At 60.2% G+C, this 20,936-nt stretch overlaps 1 protein-coding gene across 1 annotated transcript in view; it reads left to right on the top strand.

Annotated features, from left to right (window-relative positions):
- GNAO1 (G protein subunit alpha o1) overlaps positions 1-13,899 on the top strand; it is a 160,785-nt gene extending 146,886 nt beyond the window's left edge. The window contains exons 4-8 of the mRNA XM_060085129.1: positions 188-348; positions 5,125-5,253; positions 7,168-7,297; positions 11,186-11,339; positions 13,495-13,899. Of these exons, the coding sequence (XP_059941112.1) occupies positions 188-348; positions 5,125-5,253; positions 7,168-7,297; positions 11,186-11,339; positions 13,495-13,682 (762 nt within the window). The 3' untranslated portion in view covers positions 13,683-13,899. The remainder of the gene's footprint in view (positions 1-187; positions 349-5,124; positions 5,254-7,167; positions 7,298-11,185; positions 11,340-13,494) is intronic.
- The last annotated feature ends 7,037 nt before the right edge of the window (positions 13,900-20,936 follow it).

The raw sequence follows: 20,936 nt of genomic DNA, 5'->3' as shown, positions 1-20,936 counted from the left end.
AAAGGGCTCGAGATGGAGCAACCATCTAGTAATGATTACCGTGCCCTTGAGTAAAGGACCCTCTGTTGCTTCCCCTCTCCCTGACCAGGCCTAGGGCTGAGCCCTTGTCCCGGTGCCCTAGCAGGTGCCCGACCGGGGCTTCTGTCCCCACCGAGGCCTCAAAGCCGCCGTCCATGTCTCCTCACAGGCTGATGCCAAGATGGTGTGTGATGTGGTGAGTCGAATGGAAGACACGGAGCCCTTCTCTCCAGAGCTGCTCTCCGCCATGATGCGACTCTGGGGCGACTCAGGGATCCAGGAGTGCTTCAACAGGTCCCGGGAGTATCAGCTCAACGACTCTGCCAAATAGTGAGTGTCCCAGGCAGGCGGGAGGCCGAGAGCGGGGCAGCAGTGTGGGCGTGGAAGGGGCTGGGGCCAGTGGGGCAAGGAGGCGTCCTTGCTGAGGTGGGAACCACTGTGAGGTGTTCTGCCTCGGGTGTCAGGAAGGAAGGAGAAGGGGCTTCTCCTCCTGCCCCCGGGATGAGAAGGAGGCCAGGGAGGTGGGGGGCACAAGCCGATAACAGGGCTCCCAGAGGCCCAGGGAGCCTGCTTGCTCTGGAGGGGGCCTGGCCCTCCAGAAGGAAGATTGTCAGTGTAGCAGCATTTTTGCCCCCTGGAGAACCCTTGACCCCATAAGTACAAATCAAGGGCAACATAGACAGAAAATAACTTACATGGTGCCCTTTTGTCTTCTTTTTGAGAAAATAATACCTTTTGCCTTCCTTTATCTTTAAAATTAAAAATAAGGAATATGTAACCCATCAGATAAGTAAAGTAAATAATCAAACATACACTTTAATACTGTGTTATAACTAATAAGGGGAAGAAAAGGACAGAGGAGAGAGAGGGGCCAGGTGGGGCGGGCGAGGAGAAGGGGTGAAGCAGCTGAAAGCCAGAGAGGGCTGGAGGGGTAGGAGAGGGGAAGGCAGAGGGAGTGACGGGGGATCACAGGACTGCCCGCTGCAGCCTTGTCACTCCAGGCGTCTGGAAGTTTACACGCCCTTGGCCCCTAGATCGGGGGCTCCAGGCCTCTGGGAATGGTCTGTGGTGGTCAGGGACACGCCTTCTGTTTTGAAGACATTGGCACTGCACTCGAGCTTTCAGGAAACGCACCCACTTTTACAGTCTCGTGTCCAGGTTTTCAGTGGGAGCCTCTGGGCTTAAACCCCACTGTCTTAGGATGCGTGTGCTCCGACACTGATCTGCTCAGCTTCCTCACCAGCGCTTCTCATCTGGGGCCACTTTGCCCCCAGGAGACATTGGCAATGTTTGGAGGCATTTTCGATGGTCCTGACTAGGGTGGTGCTACAGACGTCTAGTGGGGTAGAGGCCAGGGATGCTGCTGACTTCCTACAGACACATTGTACAGTCCTCCATAGCAAAGAATTACCTGACCCAAAATGTCAGTATCACCAAGATTAAGAAACGCTTGTCTCCATGGTGCTGATGTAGTGGAGGCTAACGCTGAGAAAACAGTGCTCACTAATGGATTCTGGGACATTGCCATTGGCTGTGACAACAGCTAACAAACCAGGGACTTGTCTTCCCATCTCTGCACACCTAGATTGTCCACAGGGCAGGTGCCTGGGTCCCATGAGTCCCAGGTGGTAACGACCCAGGCCCCAGCCACTGATGAGCCCCCAGGACACCTTGGTGGACCAAGGGTACGAGCCCAAAGGTTCAAGTCCACACCTCTCTCTGTACACTCAAGTCACAGACCTCAACCCAGATCTCCCCCTCAACGCACAGCCATTCAGGCCTGGAGAGAGTCCCCCCCTTCCTCTCCCCCTCCGTGCCCACTGCTCTGCCCAAGTCCAGGCCCTTCCCATCCCCCCACCACCCTCAGGGGCTCCTCAGGGCATCAAATCGTGACCCCCACTTAAATTGTTACCACTTAACTAATTATAATATGAACCCATGGCAAAAATATTTTAAAACAATACAGAAAGGTATAAAATTGTTAGTGAATCCTCCTCCCGGGCCTGTTCCCCTCCCACTGTTAACTATCTCCATTTACTTGTCCCAGTGATGTCCAGAAAAACCTGACCCTCCAACTATAAATAGTATTTAATGACCTCCAGCTGTGAAAGCTGAGGGAGTCAGACCTTCCTTCCTTCCTTTGCTGTTCCCCACTTCCACCACCAGTTTTTTGCTAGTTTTACAGGATTATTTTTAGTTCTTCTGGTGGTTACCTTTATAACTTGAAATGAACGACTTGAGTCAGTACTTGTCAACTCCCCCCAGCTAAGCTGAGGAGACCCGCCCTCCTCTCTCTGTCTTCTCTGGGAGGGGGCTCCCAGGAGAGCAAGGTCGGGACCTACAGGCAGTCAGGTTCGGAAGGACCTTAAACACTTTCTGGTCCAGGGTTGCTTTGCTGTTGTAGTTTCAGCTGCTAAATCTCGTCTTCTGACAAGAGCTGAGGCCCGAAATGTCAAACAGTTCAACGTAGATTTGTTGTGACAGAAAGGAGAGGCCTAATAGGGCTGTCGCCTGGCACACTCCGGGGGGCACCACTCACGTCCTAGACTGTGTGAGTGTCTGGCCCAGAGCCTCAGTCACCACATGTCCCCTTCCAGCCCTGGGGAGCTGGCCCGTCCTCTCATGTTACCGGTGAGGCTCCAGGGCTCTCGGGGAGACAGGGCGCCCAGGTCTCTCTGTGTCATGCACCGGGGGTGGGTGAACACGGCTGGCCCTCCCCTTTCCCTTCTGAATGATGGCTCTGAGACAGGTCCTAGAAACCCAGAAACCTGAGCACATCCCAGCAGGGGCTGTAAAACGTAGTTCTGTGGTTTGGTAGGATTATTTTTTCCCAGACTGAGGTCCCCACTAAAGGTCAGCGCTGGCTGGCAAAGCATCCTCTCCTTCCCTCCTCTCGGGTCTCCCTGCCCCCTCCCCATCTGCTCTCCTTAAGCCGCAGAGCCATCATTCCAATGCTCTTCTGGTCAGAGCCTTCCAGAGTGAAATTCCAAGTCTTTACAGTGACCTCAGGGGCCTACGTGCTGTGTCCCCCTCACCTCCATCACCCCTCCAGTCTCGCCGCTACCTGCGCCTGCCCCGTGTTCAGCCTCCCCACCACCTCCCGTCCAGCGCCTGCAGCCTGGGCTCCTCCTCCCCTGAGGTCGTGGCCTCTGTTCCCCCTGGTCCTGCTGCTGGGGCATGAGAGGCTCATCCCCTCACCTCCTCAGTCTCCATTCGAATGTCATCCCGCTTGACAAGCCTTCCCCAGCCACCTGATATCAAATAGCCGCCCCCAGCCAGCCTCCCCACTTACTGATAGCTTGATTCTTTCCTCCTGACACTTACCACCTCCTGACATGTTGTACAGCTTACTCATCTGTTATTTACCTCACACACACACACACACACACACACACGCACGAACACAGGCTCCGGGGCCTATGCCCCGCCCCAGCACCCAGGACAGTCGGCAGACAGTACATACAGCAGGTGCACAGCCCACTGTGCTCACCCTAGCCCCCACCCCCATGGACGCCTCCCTGCATGAGGCTCAGCCAGCACCGAGAGACAGAGGGCCAGGTTGTCTGTCTAAAGGAGGGTTCCCCAGCTGGGATGGGGGCCAAGACCAGAGGCTCCCAGCCCTGGTCTCCAGCTGGAGACGACAGGAGGAGGCTCGATTTGAAACCAACACAGCTTCTAAGCAGAGGCAGTGGGAGTGTGGGGAGGGGCATGCACAGAGGGTTTGGGAGGATTGGGAAGGGTGGGGAGGGGCCCTCCAGACTGAGATCAGAGACTGCCCAGACACCCACAGGCCTGGAGAGGAGGCTCTGCAGCAGCCAGAGCTTTCAGGTCTGCTCTGCTGCCCCTACCTCTCTCCTTCCACAGGGGAGAGGAGGCCTGCAGGCCAGTTTAAGAGCACGGGCTTTAGAGTCAGGCAGACCCGCGCTCGAGTCCTAGCAGTGTCCTCTTTCTAAGAGTGTGGCTTCAAGCTTGCCTTCCCTGAGCCTGGGAACACACCGTTGGCTTTATTTCCTTAGGGAGAACTCTCACAAGGATTTGAGGCAGCCTGGGTTATTGGTTTACCAAGGGACACCCTCCTTGGTGAAGGCGTCTACCCTTCCCAGCCCTGTGGACATCCACAAGCTGGGGAGCCAGCCCCGCGGTGGGTCCCAGGACAGGTGCTGATAAAGCACAGGCCCTCCACGCGCAGCCTGCGACCCCATATAATGCCATGCCTCAGGGCCTCAGGGCTGCTTCCCGTGGGCTGTGTGTGGGGCTCTCCCTGCACAGGGGTAGCCCGGCTGGCCCTGTGGGTCCTTGAATCTTCCTGCCAGCCTGACCAAGCTCCCTCCTTCCTGGTTTCCTGGATCCCAACCTGGCTTGGGGTTCAAACCTAACCGATACCGACCCCTAAAGCCCTTCCCAGTGAGTGGCCTGGGTGGGCAAAGTGCAAAGGCCTGGTCTGTCTACAGAGCAAGTGGTGGTGTGGGAGGGGCTCTGAGGCCAAAGACCTGGGTCCCAGCAAGGCCCCGCCCCTGCCTGGCTGTGTGACCTCTGAGCCTCCCTTCCAGGAGCACCATATGGGACGATGCGATGGCCCCCTTGATAAACCCTAAGGAGCATGGAAGAGGCAGGCAGAGGTTCAGAGGGCCTCTGGGAAGCACCATAGGGAACTGTTAAGAGTTGGAATCCCAATCCCTGGCTCACAGCTGGGCGAGGCACCCACCTTCATTAGGAAACCTAAGTTTTCTAATCTGTGAAATAGTACATCTAACTCAGGAAATTAAAGATGAAACATGATGATGCATATAAAGACTAGAACCTAACTGTTGCCCATTATTATTGTAAGATGAAGAAATGACAAACACTATTATAAACATGTTAGTCTCATTTAAAGATTCGGCCTTGTCTGAGTGTGCCTGAAACCGTGCGCGTAGCCCTCAGTCTGAGCCAGAGGCTCTGAGCGCGTGTGGCCGGGACATGAGCTTCTCTTTCTCAGCCGCCCCCCAACACACCTGGCCCTGGACGGGGTGGTGCCATCATTCCACAGCCCCGGTCAGGACTGGCTCTCGGGGAAGGCGGTGCCCAGCACCTGGTCTATGGTCCCCTGTGTGTTGCCATCCCCAGCTACCTGGACAGCCTGGATCGGATCGGGGCTGCCGACTACCAGCCCACCGAGCAGGACATCCTCCGAACCAGGGTCAAAACCACCGGCATCGTAGAAACCCACTTCACATTCAAGAACCTCCACTTCAGGTGAGGCCCAGGGAGGCTCCCGAGCCCTGGCGAGGGTGCCAAGAGATGGGCAAAGCCTGCCTCTCGGCCTCGCCTCGTCTGGAGCACCCAGATGTCGCCCTGCCTCGGGGAGCGTTCGAGTTGGGACAGGCAGTTAGATACGAGAAGGGGCCTGTCTGTGTACCTCTCTTGCACCAAGTTCGGGGGCTGGGGGCTGGGGTGAGCGGGGAGGCTTCCTGGAAGAGGGGTCCTGGAGTGGGTCTCTGAGGAACAGGGAAGATTTAAGTGGACAAAGGAGGGGAGTCCTGTCCCTGGGTGATTTCTGAGGAGGAGGAAGAGGAGGGGGAATCACCTAGGTGGCCCCTTGGAGGCCACCTTGTGAGAGGGGTGGGGAGTAAGGTGGTTGAACCCAAGCGACATGTGTGCAACCCCAGGACCCATGCCATCTCAGAGCTGGAGAGGGTTTGGAGATCAGCTTACCCACCCTCTCCGGGTGCACTTGGGGAAACCGAGGCCTGGGAGGAGTAAGGCTGTCCCCAAGCACAGAACACAGCTCAAGTCCAGGGGTCTGAGCACCTCAGAACAGGCCCTGCTGGAGGGTTGTGGCGCCACCTGGGGCAGCTTCCAGGCACTGAGGCCTGGGAGCTGCTGTCCTGCCCCTACCTGCCTCCATGTGTGGTTTCCAGGTGTCAGGTAGAACAGGAGGAGTGGCCTGTTTAAGGCCGCTTCTTGGCCCCCTGCCCGCCCGCCCTGGGAGGGCTGGACTCCAGGACCGCTGGCCAGCCCACGGCCCAGCCCCTGCCCGTTCCCACTGAGACAGAGGGCGTTGAAGTTCTGTCTCTACCTCCGCAGGGCTGCACGAGCCTCACTGGGCACACGGGCCTCTAGGCCTCCCTTGAACCTGGGGAGCACAGTGATGGGCATGGAGGCCCCACAAGGTGCCTCTTGCCCCCTACTCTCTCCAATCTCTCCCCCCTCAGCCCTCGGGGGCAGAGGGTGCGGGGCTGGGCTTGGGGCTGCCTGGCCTGCAGAGTCTGAGCATAAGCTCTGTGGAGGGGCTGCAGAGACCATCAGCCTGTGCCCAGCATTTCAGATGGGGAAGCAGGATCCGAGGGAGGCGGTGATGGGACGAGTACAAGGCCTGTTTCCTTGTTCCAGGCCCACTTTGGGCTCTGCCTGCGGTTACTCTCCTCTGTCGGGAGGTCAGGGGCCAGCCCACCCCAGCAGCTGTGTGCCAGCAGACCTCCCGGGCCTAGGAGGCAGTGGACCTTCATTCAGGGCGTTAGGTGTGAGGTTGACCTCTTCCTTCCAGGAACCAAGCCACACCTGCCACAGTCAACCCCCACGGCCCTCCTGCCCCCTGGGGGATGGTGTCTGAGATGGGGAGAGGAAGGGGAGGCACAGAGCAGAGGCTTTGTCTGCAGACAGACCTGGGTCTCACCCCACCTCTACCACACCAACTCCTGCCGGGACCCTGGGCACTTAACCCCTTGGTGCCTCACTGTCCCTCCATGTAGCAGGTGACGATCCCTGCCTGCCTCCCTCCCTCCTGGGCTGCTCTGGAGTTTTCACAGCCCACAGACGTGAACAGACACGCTCAGAAAGCCAGGGACAGGATGTGTGTATTACCCTGAGAGGAGGACCTCGCAGAGGTGTTTCTCGGGAACCTTGCAGAGGCGTTAGTAAAAGTCCTGAGATGTAAGGGCAGGTCTTTGAGTCTCTGTATGGGAGCACAGCCCAGTCATGGGGCAGAAGCAGTGACGGCCACCCTGCCCCGGGGACGCGGCGGTCGGCCTTGAGCACCCCGAGTGAGGCTCCTTGGGAGGCTCGTTGCGTGTACAAGCCCCCTCCCCGCCACCGCCTGCTCGACCAGTGTCCGCACACCGGCCGGGGCCCCACCGCCCACCACATCCAGCTTCCCTGTCTCCCCTGCAGGCTGTTCGACGTTGGGGGCCAACGATCTGAACGCAAGAAGTGGATTCACTGCTTCGAGGACGTCACGGCCATCATCTTCTGCGTCGCACTCAGCGGCTATGACCAGGTGCTCCACGAAGACGAGACCACGGTGAGTGGCCCTGGGCCGCCTGGCCTCAGTGGCCCAAGGCAGCTCTCAGCTGGGGCTGGCTGCGGTGGCCGGGGGTCCCGTTGTCGGCCAGGCCGTGCCCGGGCTCCCTCTTCTGACTTCGTTGTGGGGCAAACGCCTCGTGATGCCGATGCAGCAAAGGCAGCCACAGGCCACCCTGCTCAGAGGCTGCATGCAGACTGGTGACAAACGTCTCTGCAGACTCTGGGTCTCAGGCAGTATGTGCCTCTTTAATAAATTCAGCAGAGTCACAGAGGCCGTCAGGCCAGAACCAAATTAAGCAAATCCTAAACGAAATCAGGGTGCAGTCGAGCAAGAATGTACTTAAGACAGAAATAGCAGTTCTTAGCCCTCGCGGCCCTCCCTGAGCCGTGGACGGGGCTGGCAGCCGGAAGGGCAATGGGACATGGCACGTAGGCGAGTGACAGTGGGGGTGCGGGCCCCTCCCCTGGAGGACGCCAGCCCAGGTTCCCGCCTCCCGTCAATGCGTCTTCAGTCTGGGGCCTCAGAGAACTGCCAGGCTGGCTTCAGAGGGGTGCCCTCACCTGGAGAGAGGGTGCAGCCTTTCTCTGGGCCTGGGCTGGGCCTGGGCCTGGTTTGCTGCTGAATTCAGGTAGCACCCTCTCTGCCTCGGTTACTGTCTGCTGTCAAAGGGGTGTAACCATAGTACCTGCCTGGTGGGGCCTTGGCAATGGAGTGAGAATCTGCGAGAAGTACTTGGAACCGTTTCTGGCACAGCAGCGCCGAGCTGGTGGTTGTATTGTCACCGGGGATTGTGCTGAGCTGGGGGCCCACTGAGCTGCCCGTGGAGAGGTGGGCCTGCTGCAGAGCCTGCAGGGAAAGCCGAGCACTGGCCCAGCGCGCCACGGGTTCTCCCGAGACAAGCACCTGCCGCGGTAGGGCTCCTGGGCTGTGGGGTCACACCTTTGGCGATCATTAGCTCCTGCTGTATGAAGCAGGCACAGAGCCCTGGCACTGAGGGTTTGGGGCTGGGCTCGTCACGGTGGGCCTTGAGCAAGGCCTGTCTTCTCTCTGAGCCTGTCTCCTCATCAGTCCTGCCTGCTGGTCCCTTGGGACTGCTGCAAACATCTGCTGAGCTTTGGGGTGCAACTGTGGGGAGGAGGAGCCGCCGTCCTGTGGGACTTATGCAGCGATGAGGCTGTGGAAAGATTGGGGCCAGGGCCGCTGGCCGGGTGGGTGATCCGGACTCGCACCATGTGCTGGCTTGTCCCCCTTGCCCTTTCTCCTTCAGTCCCAGGTGCACTCCTGAGTTAGGCATCAGCAAACCCCTGAAGCCCTGCCTTGTTCCAGGGAGAGTCTCTGGGGCCCCAGCTGTGCAGCTCTTTCTTGTAATGCCGTAATCATTCTCAGTGGCCTCAGCTGGCTGTGGCGTCCAAGATCACCAGACCTGGACCCACTGACCACCCCAAAGGTTGGCTCCTGCTGCCCCCACAAGGCCTCTGCGTGCAGGGACTGCCCCAGCACGTCTCTCACTGGTCCGTTGTTGACTCTCCTTTTGGACCAACTGTTCACGGTCCACTTGGTCACTCACGTGGTCTGAGATCCAGGTGGCTCATCTTTTCTTCCTGCAGTGCCTGGGAGTGGGAAGCAGGGCTGGTGCAGTGAGCAAAAAGCTGATCCTGCCGTGGGTTTCAAAGAAACTGAAGCACTGGGGTGTCAAGGGCCCCAGGCCTCTCCCTGGGGACCCGCTCAGCTCAATCCCAAGTCCCAGGCCCATCAGCCCTGGGGCAGGGGCTCGCACTCACCTCTGGAGCACAAGGCAGAGCAGAGGGACATCTGGGCGGGTCTGGCAGCCACGGGGTCCCAAGCTCCATGGCCCTCGGGTGTCCGGTAAACACGGGTGGGTGCCAAGCCTCACCCTCGGATGGCCTCTCTGGTCTGCTCGCGCAGGCAGCCCTCGCTCTGGAGCAGGGCCCATCCTGGGGCACCTTCCTTCTCGCCTTTCTGCCTTTACTGTCTCTCTCCCACCTCCCTCCTTCTCCCCCATTTCCCCGCCCTTCTTCACAAGGGCTGGAGCAGAGGACCTTGGGGAAGCAACAGCACGTGGGGCCACAGCCACGAGCAGGCTCTTCCTGGGGCTCTGTCCGCCCAGGCAAGATCAGCAGCCCCTGCAGGGCAGGGGAGTTGGCTTTACCACTTAACAAGAGCCCACAAAGGCGGCTCATTGCCACGGTGACAGCAAGAACAGCGCCGTAGAGCTGAGCAAAACGCCTGTGTGGCCAGGGGCAGGCGGCAGCGTTGGGCAGCTGGGGGTCCAGGCGGATGTGGCCCGCGGTCGAGCCCCGCCCCTTCCCGCTGGTGAGTGTGGCCGCTGCGCCACCTGCTGCTCTGTAAAATGGAGCCCGTGGCAGAGCAGCCTCTGGGCGGCTGTGAGGGCCAGCGGGCTCGGAGCTGCAAGAGAGCCTGCCCTCAGGACTCTCCACTCAGAAGACGGCAGCTGTGGGATGGCTCTGTCCAGGCACACGGCTCAAGGACAAGCTGTGGGACAAGGACGCTCTGCCCCCGCGAGGCAAGAGCTACACCCTGCTGACCAGTCCTTGGTCCTCCACCTTCCTCTCCGGTCGGCCCTGCCCCTCCCTCCCAAGCCTGGGGCAAAAATTGGGGCTGCCTGAGAGAAAGGTGTCTGGAGGCTCCTGGAGCTCGGCCAGGACCCCTGGGGCTAGTGGCTGCCCACCCACCGGCCGGCCACCCTGCCCGCTGCGGCCCAGACCCCAGCAGCCCCAGGCCTCACCTGCCACAACTTCTCAGCTCCAGTGCCGTCACCGCCACCTGCAGGGCCTTAACTTGCCAAACCAAGGCCAAAACCATGAGCAGATTCTGAGAGACCCTCCAAGTCGGGCAGGTATGAAGCGCCTCCTTTCAGTTGATACCGTCAGCTAAGAGTTGAAAGCAGCAGGTTCCCAGGGCACCGCCGAGTGACTTTGCTGTGAAGCCTGCCCCCCACTCCTGCGTTCCATATCCTCACCAGCCACTCGGCTTAGGCTGGTCCTCCCCACCCTCGCCTTCCATCTCCAGCCACGCAGTCCACAGCCCCAGGGTGGCCGTGGCCTCCAGAGCCTGCACGGGGGCCTCCGGAGGGACCGGCTTTGACTTCCTGGCCCGAGACCGGTTGAACCAATTTTGTTTTTTGCTTTTTTTTTTTTCTCTTTCTTTCTCTCATGTTTTCTGCTGGGTTTTTATCTTCCTCTCTGTTTTCATCTGTTTTGCTGGCTTTCATCTTGGGGTTCTTCTGGCCCCTCTACCGGGAAACCAGCCTCGATAAGCAGCTCACCCAGAGCCGCCCCACGGCCCAGCCAACCCACCCAGTCTCCAACCACACCAAGGCCACAGCAAGATCACTCCCCCGACGCTGTCCCCCTGGTGTCTGCTTCCAACTCTGGATTAATTCGAGGATCTCTTGGTCCTCGGTTAATGTTTCCCAATTGAATGCGTGCACCCTCCCACCCCTGCTGGCGAAACCAAATGAGATCCCAGTAGAGAAATCTGCATGCCTGAGGTCCCGTGTGGACGTGTGGATGGTGGTGCGGCCCCTGCCCCCGTGTGCATGGTGCATGTCCTCTCCATGGGCTAGAGTCCCTCTGGTGACCCCGCTGCCCTGGCCTGGGTCAGCCCTCTTCAGTGGGGGGCAGCGTTCCCCACCCTGTGCCCTGCTCCACCCCCCACCACCTGCGTGTGGAATGCAGCAGGGACCATGTCCTTGTCCTTGTGGATCCTCCTGTCTCCGTCCCTGGTGGTGCATTCAGCCGTGTTGGTGGACCTTCCCTTCGCTTGTCCTGCTTTGTCACTGGCCGCGGTGGGTCAGGGCCCTGGGCACCGCCAGCCCTCACTTGCCTCTCCATTCTGTTGCAGAACCGCATGCACGAATCTCTGAAGCTCTTCGACAGCATCTGCAACAACAAGTGGTTCACGGACACGTCCATCATCCTGTTTCTTAACAAGAAGGACATATTCGAAGAGAAGATCAAGAAGTCCCCGCTAACCATCTGCTTTCCTGAGTACACAGGTAGAGACTGCCACTCCCCACGGGGACCGCAGGGGCCACGCAGCCGCTTGGGCCACACCAGCTCCTGAGGGAGCTCAGTCCCCCTTCACCATGCTCTGCAGACACACCAGATTCTGCCCTGGAGAATCCAACACAAAACCGAAGGCGGGTCCCCTCCCTTCCCCACAACATGCTGTTGCGAAGGGGTGGGGCAGCCTGGTCAGGGGAAGCAGGGCTGGAATCCCGGCTCTGCCACTTACGAGCTGTGTGATCTCGGCAACCTCTGGACCTCAGCTTGGTCATCTGTAAGTAGAGCTTATCAGTGAAATGGCAATACCAAGATGATGATGGGGTTGAAGATCGGGGCTTTGAGTCAGATAGCCCAAGGTTCGTGCCCCCACTCTGCCACTCACAGCAGGTTACATAACCTCTCGGAGCCTCCGTTTCTGTGTCTGTGAGATGGGAACAATCACTGTGATTATCCACCCTCCCTCCCAGAGTTGCCAGAGGACAAAGTGAGCTAAAAAGCATGGAAGGCTCAGCATGGCAGTTGTTGCATAGTAAGTGCTCACTAAACATTCGCTATTGCTCTTATGACTGTGATACTAAAAAGCATCGTGACAGCACCCCCATACAGGTAGTTACACGATTCAGATGGCCTGTTGAACGTGAGAGAGCTTCACGAGCAGCAGAGATCAGGGCCTCCCTGCGGAGGGTGCTGAGGATGACGGAGGCCACCTCTGTTAATGTTGCCGTGGGTTTACCTGACTGTGGGTGGGCGGGCAGCCTGGCCAGGGCCCTCATGGAGCAGCAGGGTGCCTGGAATAGCCCACGGGCTCACTGGCTCTTAAGGATGGCCAGGGCCTGGAGAGGTGAATGGAAGCAAAAGCGGGCATCCCCAGCCTGACCAGCCCCCCGGCCTGGAGAGCACAAGGGTAGACAGAGTCCCAACAAGGTGGGCCTGCTAGTTAAGCCTCCGGGCTGAACCCCAGTTCCCCGAGAGTGGACGTGGGGGCCATGGCTTGGAGCCGGACAAGCAGCACAGCTCACTCTGTCTCCCATTCCTCGAGATCAGGCTGCCTGCCCCGTGGGTCAGGCCCCAGCAGCATGCAGCCAGAGGTGGGCTGGGCTCAGCACCCCTCACACCTGCCAGTCAGCCTCCTTTTAGCCGTATCTGAATTGGGGGTCTGTGGATCCTGCCCTAGGTGACCTAGGCTGTGGCCCATGGTGCAGCAGAAAGAAGCAAGGTGAGTCAGTCACCAAGGCCGTTTGGTGCTGACGAGGTCCCAAGGACCCTCTCCCTCACCTCCGGCCCAGATTTAGGTAGACCCTCAAGGCCAGGCCTGGTGGCCTGTGCCCATGTGCCGAGGGGCTGGGTCCATCCCGCTGTGGCTCCGAAGTCCAGCCCCCCTCCCTCCCTCAGTGGGTCGTGACAGCCCTGCCTGGGCCTGGGCCGGGGTTCCTGGAGCCTGTGGAGGCTTCAGGGCAAAGCCAGGAGTCCTGTTCTGTTCCTCCCTAAACAGCAGCTCCTCTCCTGGAAACGCCTCTCCCTGGGCTCACCAGGGACAGAGTGATATGGCAGCAAGGAAGGCAGCAAGTCAGCAAGCCAGACAGTTCTTAATCCCTGGAGGGTGAACATGAGAAGGAGGAAGGGGGAAGGAAGGAGGGTGGGGCGATGAGAGGAAGGAGGCCAGGGCGGCTCCCAGGTGCGGCACAGTTTCCACCCACCTTGCCCAGCAACAGCCAAGGGAGGTGAGGTCCCTGCCCACTCCGAGGAGTCACAGCCAGGAGAGGACAGCCTGCAGGGGCTGGCGCAGACTTCTGCACCTGTGTGAGGGCTGGTTCAGATTTCTTTGGGCAGGACCCACAGGAAGAGAGAATGTTTGCCTCAGGAGCCCGTACATGCATCTATGAAAAGAAACAGGAGTTCCATGAAACAGTGTTCACCCTTAGCACAGGTGAGGTTTGACCTCTTGTTTCCGTCATTGGTTTTAAACTGGATGTGGACCACGGACTTGGTTTCATGACCCACCGTTGATTGAGCTGAGCTGTCGTCAGGTTTCTCCTGCAGGGTTGTCACTGAGGGTCCCTTGGTGTCCACTCCCCAGCCCGTGGCCTGACCGGCACCCAGGTGGGGGCCTCGCCTCACCAGCTCCTGACCTGGTCTCTCCTGCAGGCCCCAACACCTTCACGGAAGCCGTGGCTCATATCCAGGCGCAGTACGAGAGCAAGAACAAGTCGGCCCACAAGGAGATCTACACCCACATCACCTGTGCCACTGACACCAACAACATCCAGTTTGTCTTTGACGCCGTGACGGACGTCATCATCGCCAAAAACCTTCGGGGCTGTGGCCTCTACTGAGCCCTGGCCTCGCCACCCAGCTGCCCACCACCCTGCCCAGCCTGCCGCCCCACCCCTGCCCTGGACAAGGGAGCACCAGCAGCTGGCACTGAGCCGGGAAGAGGAGGCGCCCTCCATGGCCTCCCCCACCCCAGACACCAGAACACGTGGTAACGGGGCTGGTGGGAGCGCCGAGTGCCCACACCTGCCGAGACAGACGGCCCGCTGGCCTCCGCGCCATCTCTGGGTGTCTCCCCGGGGGAGAGGCGTACGGGGGCCACGCCGCCGTCCGGGCCAGAATGGGCGCGCTCTGCACGCAGTGTGGTTCATGCTTGAGGTCCCAGGGTCCCCTCCTGTCTTTGAAGCTGTGTAGGTGGTGGGGCGGCGTGCTGGCCGGAGTGGGGGCAGTGGGAGCCGCTGCTCAGCTTTTCTTGGGGTCTCTCTGGTCGAGGGCAGCTCTGTCACCAAAGGCCAGGGTGGGACCAGGCCACCAACCGTGTGTGGGTCCGGGGGCTCAGGCCTTGGCAATGCCTCCCTCCTCCTCCCCCTGGACCTCAGCCCCGGACGCCAGTCCTTCCTTCTCTGGGCCTCCCTCCCTTCACACCTCTGGGGCTCCCCAGTGCCCTCCTGGGGAACCCCCACTCCGACCCCTCACAGGTCTGGAAATGCTTCTGAGACCGACTTCTTGCAAAGGCACTTGGTAGATGGTCGGTGGGGTTGAGTCCCGCGGTGCCTGGACGGAGGTGGGGAAGAGACGGTGCGGGAGGGGGGGCCGCTGGAAGTGGCTCTTGCGTTGACTGGGATGGGGGCCTCCCACCCGGTCTTTGCAGGCCCCGGGGTGGCTTATCTACTTCTCCCGTCACCCGGGGCTCGGGTGGCCGCTCTGGAGTGTGAGCAGACGTGCTTTTTCTTCCCAAATTCACGACGAATCCAATGCAAACCAGCTGGGCAGCAGGGGCCTGGGGACTGGAGGTTCTGTAGTTGAGGAGGCCCGGGGGAGGTGTGGGCACGGCCCCTGTAGCCAGTGTCCCAGCTTCCTTCTGTCTTGGTGAAGAAATCGGAGAGTTTGTCCACAGCCCTTGGGGTCCCGCCAGCCCCCGGGGGCAGAGGAGGGCAGGTGGACAGGCCCATCATACTGTGTGTTGTGAGGGGCGCAGCCTGGCTCACACACACACACACACAGCCCCAGCCCCCTCCCCAGACAGAGAGTCCTGAGACCCCTTGGAGGGGCTTTGCTGTAGAGATCCCTGAGCAGAAAAGGGTGGGGTGACTCCTCCTGGTGACCCAGGCCCTGGCGGACCTTGGACAATGAACACACCTCTTTCTCTCTCTCTCCTGGGCGCCTCCCGTTGGCGGATGCCACCAGCCGACACCCCAGGCAGACCCTGTGTGTTTGGATGGCGGCTTTGCCTGGGGCTCCAGATGTGAGAGGGGCCGCCCCCGAGGGGCCTCGGGCTCCCTCCTCAAGCCCTCTGCTCCTCCAGCACCCGCTCTGGGCTCTGCTCAGTCCCGGGCCAGGCAGGACCCCGGACTGCCCCGCAGCCGGGAGCTCTGGGCTTCTCGTTTCCAACAGACCCGGAGCTCTGGGTAGTGCACGGGAGACCCAGGGCACCTTCCCTAGTGCCAGACGCCTGCAGGGGTGGGTGCCGCTGGGGGGAGCCCCATCCCTGCCTGGCTGTCTTGCTGCCACCCCTGGCCTCATGGAGATCAGCAGGCAGCCCAGCTCCATTTCGGTTTTGCTTGCCTTGTTGTGTGCTGCGCCTCGTACCAGGTGCTGGGTCATGGCAGAGGACAGGCCCCTGGAGCCGACAGCCGCAGTGTCCCGCACAGGCAGCCAGGGCCAGTCAGGCCATGTTGCCCAACACTGAAGGCGTAGCAGTTATTTCCTGGCAGCACCATCCTGGGTGTGGGCAGCTGTGCCTCTAATGCTGCCCTGTGACCCCAGACTCAAAAGCAGCTGCTAAGAAGGGTATACTGGCTAAGCCCCACCTCTAAGGCCATTGTCCTGGAGGTGGGAGTCACCTGCTTTCCAGGCCCAGGGCAGCAGACAGGCTGAGGGCCCCGGGCCGTAGCCCACCCCGTCTACCATGTTAGGAGGCTGGGGAGTGGGGTGCTTGGAGCCTTCCTGCCCCTCCGTGCCCTGGGCTGCCTTTTCTCTCTCAGATGCTCTGCCCTACTCAGCTGCTGATGCTACTATTGCCCTCTGCCCAGGGGGTCCTCGGCTGTCTAGTCGAAGCCCCCAAGGAGCAGGTATCCAGGGTGAAATTCCTTCCCTGTCCTCTGCGTCTCCCATCCACGTCGTCACAGGTGGCTCCACCGTGGGGAGGAACGACTGAGGGGACAGATGAGTTTTGGCTCCGTCGTGGGTGTGGGTGTGGGTGTGGGGGAGATGTTATGAGTGACCGGACGTGGGTGATTCTCTTATCCACAGTGGCCCCGTGTGTGCCCCAAAGAGGCCATGCTTCGACTCTCTGCATGCCTCTAGTTTATCAGGGCAAAGGGAAACTGATCTCTAAGAGGGGCGCCTTTACCAGACCCGTGAAACTTATGCCTGCCGTCTAGATGCCTGTGGGCAGGTTCTATGCCCTGCACCAGTTGCCCTCACAAGAGCCAGGTCCTGGCCTTCCCACCAAGAACTGAGAGAGGCCCCCAAGGCTCTCTGGCCTACCTGGAGGGGGCAGTGCCCGAGGCCCCAAGGAAGGGCTCTGTGGAGCCTGTGGACTCTGGCCTGAGGAGGGTGCAGGGTCTGCTCCAGCCCTGAGCAGACGGCGCACCAACAGTTCTGACATTCTGGTTCTATGGCCCCCTTGCCTGGAGCCCTAGATGCCTGGTGCCCTCGCCCTTTCTCTCCTCTCTGGTCCCAGCAGAACCTGAGGACCCATGGCCACATGCTCCTACCATGGGGCGGTGGGCGCAGCCCAGGCAGAAGGCCAGCACCGGATCTGGTGTCAGGAGGCAGCTCTCCTCCCAGCCTCTCCCCCGAGTCCAGCTCCGCCCCACTGATGGGAGCTGGAGGCACCCCTGCCCTCCACGACTGCCCTCCCTACCCAGAGCCCCCATGACCAGGGTCCTTAAACCCCCAACACGGAACACCCAGGAGTCGGCTCACCTAGCTCACCTCTGCCAGGGTGAGTCCTGCAAGGGGAGAGAATATCCCAATGCTTCCACCTAACCCTGTGACAGTCTCTGCCCCACTGCTTGATTCTGCAGGTTCTCCTCTCTGGCCTGCATCATTCCTGGCTCCTTCCCCTCTTCCCTTGGCCTGACCTAGTACACACTCTTCAGCCCTCTTGGTGCGTAAATCCACCGCAATCCGGGCCTCAACCTCTTGCCTCCAGACCAGGTAGTGTCCTGCCCAGCCCCCTTTTTGAGAAGTCTGGTGCACAAGGCCTCTTCGGGTGGCCTCTGCCCTTCCCCGAGCCTTCCGGAAACCTTCAGGCACAACCTGGCAGTTCTCAGGAGCTGAGGCTTGAGGCTCTGCCTCCGTGGCCATCAGAGATTCAGTCTTGGGTGCCAAAGGCCAGCACCCTCCAGACAGCGCCCCCTTGTCAACCCACAAGCCTACAGAGCACAGGGTCCAGCAGCCCAGAGCAGGAAGACAGGACACAACATCCAGACCAGGATCAGGGCCCGGGTGTGAGCTGCTGCCTGCCAGCGCCCGCCCCCAGCGAGGTGAGTCCTCAGCCCTCTTTCCCAGGAGCCAAGTGGGGCCTTCCCTTGGGGGCTTCAGACATGCTGCACCCCCAGCCAGATGAAGGCCCCTGTCAAGGGAGGGCCTGCTCGGGGCAGAGACAGAAGGAAGGCCCACCCAGGCCCAGGGCGCCCAGGGCACCAGCGTGAACCCACCGCCCGTCCCCGGCAGAGCCAGCCGCTCGGAGGCACCACCCCTCCTGTGGCCCATCCTTTCCTCCCCCGCCCCCCCGCCCCGTCCCCGTGGCCTCCCTGAGCAGCCAGGCCCTTCACCTCCTGGTCCCCTCTGTCTCAGTCCCTGCGTGCTCTGTGCCCTGTGCCTCCTCCCCTCCCCGTCCCCGGCAGAGGTGGGCTTGGGCGCCCCTCTTCTTTCTTAGCAAACCCCTCTTAGGTGCCGTGGTCCCACTTCCCGACCCCAGCGCCACCCACCCCATATTAACTGTAATTTTGTAAGAAGAGTGACTCGTTGGTTTAATAAATCTGTAGTCATTGTAATAATTTATTGGCTGCCGTAATGTATTTATTAGTCACCCACCATTAATAAAAAGTGCCAGCTTTTTCTAGCATGAGTGTGGTGTGTTGCGTCAGTGCCCAAGTTGCTTCCACCGGCGCCCCCCGCACGACACGTGTCTTGGGGCCGGACTGCGGGCTGCCTGGCGGAGGGGCACAGCCCGCTGGGGCAGGATTCCAGGTGACCGGGATTGTTGTGAGGGCAGAGGCTGGTCTGTCCCGTCCCGTGTGCTTGGTGCCGGCCACGCCCCTGCTCCGGTGGCAGCAGCCAGGCCGCTGGCCATGCTCTGCTGGAGACTGGGAGAGACAGGGTGGTGACGACGGCAGGGGTGGGTGCTGTCGCCTGGCTGTGGCCCCTGGCTCCCTTCTCTTTTCTCACATGCTGACATCTCCTCTTGTGAATGTGTTCTTGCATCCGTGTTCTCTGGGGAAGCTTGGAAGGACAAGCTGGGCTCTTGGCTCCTTGGTGATGGGTTCCAGTGTGTTTGGAGGGATGGCGGTAAGGCCTGTGGGGTGTGGAGGGGTTCTCGGTGCCGGCGCCTCCCCTCCCTGCAGGGGCTCCCCTCCCCACTGCCCTCCCTGCATCTCCTGGCTCGGCCCTTCCTTCCAGGCTCACTCCGATGCCCTCCCCACGGGACCAGGTCTGACTGGGGAGCGTCGCTGCCTCCCCGGCCCCTCCCCTGCTCTGTGCCGCTCGCTCGCTTGCTCGGAACCGGGACTTTTTCACGTGTGTGCATTTTCTCTCCCCAACTAGACTGTGAGCTCTTGGAGAGCAGGAGACTGTGCCGGTCGTTCCTACAGCCCCGTAGCTGCCCCACGGAGGGCCTTGCACACAGATCCAACTGGTATTGGTGGGAAGAGTGCCCGCTCTGCAGCCCTGGGGCGTGGAGGGGCCGAGCCTTAGCCGAGTGGAACTCTGGAGCCCAGGCAGCTGGCCTGGATTTTTCCTTCGGACCTAAGCTTGGCGGCCTCCAGACCAGACCTTCAGCTCAGCCCACATGCCAAATGGGCACAGTCTGCACTCTCAGCTTGGGCCTCCCTGGTGGCCCCTTCTGGTCCTGGAAGTGCCCTGGGCATATGTCTCCACTGTGTCCCCCAACGTCTAGATCAAGTCGAGATAGTTGGGCAGTGAGTTGGGATCTTGCCTCTGGCTGAGGCCTTCCAGCTGTTGGTTGAGCAGCGATAGGACAAGGTGGTGTCGTGTGGTGGTGAGGCTTTTCCTATTGAATCCTTGGCTCTCCTCTGCTCCCTGGTGGCTCGGGGACCCTGGGCGTTCCCAGCCCCCACCCCCCTGCGCATGGATCCACCTGGCCTCCCAGGAAACCTCCGCCTGCCCTTTTCTGAACAGCCTCCATTGAGACGGCACCGGGCGGAAGTGTCTCATGCCTCCCTGAGCGTGTCTATGCAGTGACTGGCCGGCAGAAATTGTGGGGACTGAGAATGAAATTGACTGGTTGAGGCTAGGAGGGTAATAAGATCATAGGAGTTTGCTGAATATGTGCGGCAGAGTGAGAGGACGATGCCATTTATTTACTACAGATCCCAGAGGGCGTTGTAAATCCGTGCGGTTGTCTAGGGGCTCCCGAGGGGCAGCTAAGAACCTGGACTGCCCCCTCCACCAACTGGCCTTGACCATAAGGACAAGGGTTTGGTACCAATACCCTTTCCAGGTCACCAGTATGACTACACAGTCACGGAAGAGATGACGGAAGGCGCGCGGAGCTGGCCATGACTCTCTGATCATTTATTCTAAAGCCCACAGGCTCCTCACTCTGGCTGGAGAAACCAACCCATTGCATTGCAGAAGCTCTTCCCCATCCCAGCCATGTCACCTCTCATTGTCCCCTAAGGATCGATGAGGTTAAATGACACAAGGCAGGGGAAGAGTTGGCAGAGTGGGGCTTGGTGATGGGCGGTGGTCACTTCATCTTCTTCCCGCTCCCACTCAGCTGGAGGGAGATGTCGGAAAGCAGTTTACTCAGCACCACTGCTTGCTCGTCCATCTCAGTGATGAATGCCCAGTGATGCCCACACCACTGCTGTGCTCTCTCCTATGATTTGCTTCAGTCTTCTTACTTCAGAGGGAGCGTGTAGCTTGGAATTACTCCTGAACTTGACCTGCAGACCCGTGGAGCTAGGTTTGGGGCGGACAAGTTTCCAGGGCTAGGACAGGGTTCTTGGGAGAAATGAACAGCTCTCCCTTCCCCCAGAGAGCTATATCACGAGGGAGCCACCTTCCTGTGCAGAAATGGGTTTGTACACAGACAACAAACTGCCAAGAAACAGACTGCCCAAGTTCATGTGCCTGGCATCCCACAGTAGGATAAGTCCATCCTTGCCCTGGACAGAGGACTGTCCCCTGGGATCCTGCTTGATTTGGAGTGCCCATTGTGTTCACTCATTTGCTAAATGAACTCCTGTGCGCAAAGCAGTTCTCCACGTCTACGGTGCTTAAAGCTCCTCGCGTGACCAGTCGTGGTTGAGCTTGACCCAGCCCGAGGGGGTACGGCCAGAGCCCCAGGCACTCCTGCAGGCAGCCTGGGCAGGAGTGTCTCCCCAGGCAGCAGCCCCTGAGGATGCCTGCAGGAGCCTGGCGTGACTTCCCCTCAGACCACAGGAGGGGCCTAGAGGCCCTCACCACTCCCAGAGGACACCCCGACCCACAGGTTAGGCCCAACAGGACAGGTCTGGACAGGAAGAGCCAAAGCGCAGCTCTCAGGCTCCCGTCCAGCAACCCCCACCCCCCGCCAACACGCACGTGCAAGCACACGCACATGCACGTGCACGCACGGAGACCTTCCCGTGGCTGGAGACTGCGGACGGGAGAGCTCGGTCACCCCGTTCTCAGCCTCACTCAGGGAGCCCAGGTTGGCTCCAGTCCAGTCTCTGCCACCGGCCCTGAGACAGGGGTGCAGGTTGCTCTGAACACTGGAAATGCGAAGCTCCATGCTGTGCGAGAACGTTCTGTCAGCCTTCGGAGGAGCTGAGGAGCCGTGGGGGCCCAGGAGCCCTGCCTGAGCTGCCGAGTAGCCCAGTTCCTCCCTCTCAAGCCTAACTTCCGTCTTCTCTTTCCCT

This window comes from Mesoplodon densirostris, chromosome 19 (assembly GCF_025265405.1).
Source record: "Mesoplodon densirostris isolate mMesDen1 chromosome 19, mMesDen1 primary haplotype, whole genome shotgun sequence".
In the NCBI taxonomy this organism is placed as follows: domain Eukaryota; kingdom Metazoa; phylum Chordata; class Mammalia; order Artiodactyla; family Ziphiidae; genus Mesoplodon; species Mesoplodon densirostris.
Note: the sequence above shows the minus strand (reverse complement) of the source record. Positions and strands in the feature narration are given on the sequence as shown.